Source organism: Diadema antillarum, unplaced genomic scaffold (assembly GCF_040938485.1).
Source record: "Diadema antillarum isolate AM-2024a unplaced genomic scaffold, OU_Dant_1.0 seq00000069_RagTag, whole genome shotgun sequence".
Lineage (NCBI taxonomy): Eukaryota > Metazoa > Echinodermata > Echinoidea > Diadematoida > Diadematidae > Diadema > Diadema antillarum.
In genome coordinates this window covers 2,231,897-2,235,339 of record NW_027271168.1, presented here as the reverse complement: position 1 = coordinate 2,235,339, position 3,443 = coordinate 2,231,897, and the positions used below count along the sequence as shown (strand labels likewise).

General features: G+C 39.0%; 1 protein-coding gene across 1 annotated transcript; it reads right to left on the bottom strand.

Annotated features, from left to right (window-relative positions):
- Positions 1 to 974: 974 nt before the first annotated feature.
- LOC139725944 (succinate dehydrogenase assembly factor 3, mitochondrial-like) lies at positions 975 to 3,121 on the bottom strand. The gene is made up of 2 exons (XM_071637028.1): positions 2,948 to 3,121; positions 975 to 1,165 (listed from the first exon to the last, which is right to left on the bottom strand). The coding sequence occupies exons 1-2, from the start codon at positions 3,119 to 3,121 to the stop codon at positions 980 to 982; spliced, it is 360 nt and encodes a 119-aa protein (XP_071493129.1). The 3' UTR covers positions 975 to 979.
- Between the last annotated feature and the right edge of the window lie 322 nt (positions 3,122 to 3,443).

The following is a 3,443-nucleotide window of genomic DNA, read 5'->3' as shown; positions in this document are numbered from 1 at the left end:
TTTGTTCCAGTATTTTGGAGTTACCATATAAACTCAGTTCTCATTAACAGACATCACTCAAAACTTTGAGGTAGGGTGAACCCTGTCATTAAAGACAGAAAAAAAAAACTTTTCTGAGGTGTAACCTTTAAGAGACATCAGAAAAATCATCACCTTGAAATAACACTGCACAATAACGAAAGAGATTTATTTGCCAAGCGTCATCACAGGATTTTTTTTTTAATAATTAAGACTGCATCTTTGGAATACCCTGGCACTGATCACTATAGGTTCACCAACAGTACATAAGAAATATTTCTGAAAGAAGTGCAAAAAGCATCCGATCTCCATCCGATCCCAACTTGCTTTACGTCATGCAACCTGCAATCAATTGAAAGTTGCGTTCAAGCTTTGGGCTGGATCCACAATGCGATCAATTACCACTCTAAGATTTTAAGCCACAGGCCCCTGGACTGATGTTTCCATTCCATGTATTATGGTACTCTTGAAGATCTGGAGGGTGTATGTCAATCTTAGTTTGAAGTCACAATATCCTGGTAATCCAAGAATACTTACTGCATGATTCAGTTACTAATGACCTCAAGACATAACAGCATATAAAAACTTGCCATATGCTTCTGATTTGATGGTCCGAATGTCACACACATGCATAAATATCCCAACTCAACCACCCAGTAAACGGACATCAAACGGCTGGCTATGTGTAGAGCCAGTCATCCTGTAGATTTGAAGACTCTAAGAAAGTACTTCCATTTGAACAATCATCAGTCCATCATCTACTGAAGGCATGTTGGGTTTTGCATTTCTGTCGATTTTCGCAAGAATCAAACTGCATCCAATAATCAGACTGAGTCCAGTCTTATTGTGTAGCTTGGCTAAAATGTCTCTCTGTCACACACACATGTAGGTTCTTTTTGGCTTTTATTTTCTGTTTTTCAGTCTTTCAGTCTTGGTGAAAAAGAAGGGGAGTCTGTTAGCATCATGTCTCCTCCTGGTGGAGAAACTGAGAGGGTTTCTTGGTCTCCTTGTAGAGTTCATACAGCTGTCCAACCTGCGTGTCGTTGAGGTCCTCTAGCTTTGCCTCCGCCATGTGCTCCCCAACCTGTTGAGCTTCACCATCTGCCGTGACCCCTTGCGTCTGCTGGGCTAGAGTGGTCGCATACATCTGAAATGACGGAACAGCACACACTGGTAGCCGATGTGGAAACATCTACAAACACTTTGTTTCTCCAGTCATATTAACGTAACTGAGGCGATCTTGTCATCAAACCATCAGATTTCGAATATAGCTTGTGTAACTGCTGAACACTTTAACAAGAGATGAACTTTAGCAATAACTCTATTGTTGAAGGACTTTATCAATCTTCTAGTTGAAAATAAGAATTATTGTATGGGCCGGATCACATCCGAGAGGAATTTTCCTGAGCGTGTCTCTGAGACACTTCTGGCATTTCATTCCTAATTTGCCACTTTGATATCAAGTTTCAATCATTTTTAATCTATCTTACAAAAGCAGACAAAAGAAATCTTCTCTTGAGGATTTTACATTATTAGACATTCAAAAAGATAATTGTAAATTACTTCTTTATTTAATACTTCATGAAGAGAAACAGTAAGACAAAATGAAGGCATCTGAAGTGGGCAAAAGGTTTTGATTTCTACAAGTGGAGTTCTCTTCAAAAGACTACATGTGAGTGATATCACATACGGGCCCATTTGCACAAGAGAAATTTTGAAATGGGAAACAGCATTACATCGATCATGTTAAGAAATTTGAAAGACTAACACATCAGGACTTAAGAAGGAAATTCCATCCTTTTTTTATGCCGCTTTGTATGAAAACAGAGAATCAGAGAAGTACATCAGTGACAATTTCGATGATTCATTAATTTCCTCTTTTTTTTTCCTCCAATATTTGGGCACAGACAGAATGTATTTGCAGAGAAGACCATGCAAAAATGTATCACAGTTATCATATCCCAAGAATAGGTCTGAAGAAAATTGGCCTCAGGAGAAAAAAAAGAAGAAGGTAACTTTATGCACTCAAATTGGATGGAGAGCTGTGCTACACCTACATCATGCAGAGTTGTCAATTAGTCTTACTCTCTAAACTTCAATAATTCAGTTTTTATTTGTGTGTGTGTGTGTGTGTGTGTGTGTGATTTTTTTTCCCCTAAAATTTTCACCAATTTACTTCTCTGATTCATCAGTTTCAGATAAATAAAAATGGTATCAGGATGGACTTTCCCTTTAAAGATCTGGTAGCATGGGAGGGAATTCATAGGTAATGCAAGTCAGGCATTGCCTACCGGGGTACACATATAAATCACAAATAGCATCGGTCAGTGAATATGTGCTTCGTGACGTACGCTATATGTAATGGCTGCCTCCAGTCAAGATTCTGCTGTGGCTGTGCGTGTACTCGCATAAGGATCAGTGATAAAGTTGTACTCATTTGGTACACAAATTCTCGAATATACCTGAACAGGGCCAGCCTTCCCACTCCTTAAATCCTCAAGTTACAGGGTCTTTTCATAGACAAAATGACTACCGTATTCGCCGGCGATAAGAGCGGATAAGCCACATCCCAACTTTGGTGATGAAAAACAAAAACAAAAACAAAAACAAAAACACAAAAAAAATTCAGAGGGATTTGTTTCTAATCAACAATTTTTTTCTACCTTATTCTATTTTACAGGAAACTTTGTTATTTCTATGCGTTTCCACACGTTTCCTAACAATAACAATAACAATAACAATCAGCACATTGCAAAATCCCATACATGATTATGTGTGTTGGTTAGGAAGGTGATACTCTGAGTCGGAAAAAACAATACAGTAATTTGCTTATACTGCATATAGGCCTCATCATCCCGACTTTACTGCTTTATTTTTGCAAAAAAATAGTGCAGCATTATTGCCGGCTATTACAGTAATTGCATCTTACCTGCCACTCTCGCATAAACCTTGTGACCTCCTCAGGCTTTGCCTCCTTGTGCCTCCTAAACTCCGCCTTCACGTACTGGTCTCCAAGGGCCTTCATTTCTAGCGGCAGGCGGCGATGCAGGAGTAAGATCTGCTTGTAGAGCGCCCTCACAGTTGATCCATGAGATCCAGCCATGGTGTAATGTAATACAGTTGAATGTGTATCTACGAATATAAATGTGTGTATGTAGATATGAAAGCATGCATTACTACACAGCTTGACAAAATTTCTTACATACGCTCATTTTCGTCACACATTAGTAAATTACACAGAGGGAGAGATTGAGACAGAGAGAGAAGGAATGATGGGGGGGGGGCTGAGAGACAAGCTTGTCTCATGATCTAAGTGCAGATAATGATGTGCAACTACAAGGTCCTGTTTACCTTTGGGAGCAGTGATTTAAAATTTTTTCAAGATATCACATTTGATGCATATGTGTAGGTCTCTTGTGTCACAA

What these genes read in the sequence shown, in the direction of transcription:
- LOC139725944 (XM_071637028.1), bottom strand. Translation starts at nt 3,121, where the DNA reads ATGGCTGGATCTCATGGATCAACTGTGAGGGCGCTCTACAAGCAGATC. An exon ending in GGTTTATGCGAGAGTGGCAG is followed by an intron (nt 1,166 to 2,947) that starts GTAAGATGCAAT and finishes CCGTCATTTCAG; the next exon opens with ATGTATGCGACCACTCTAGC.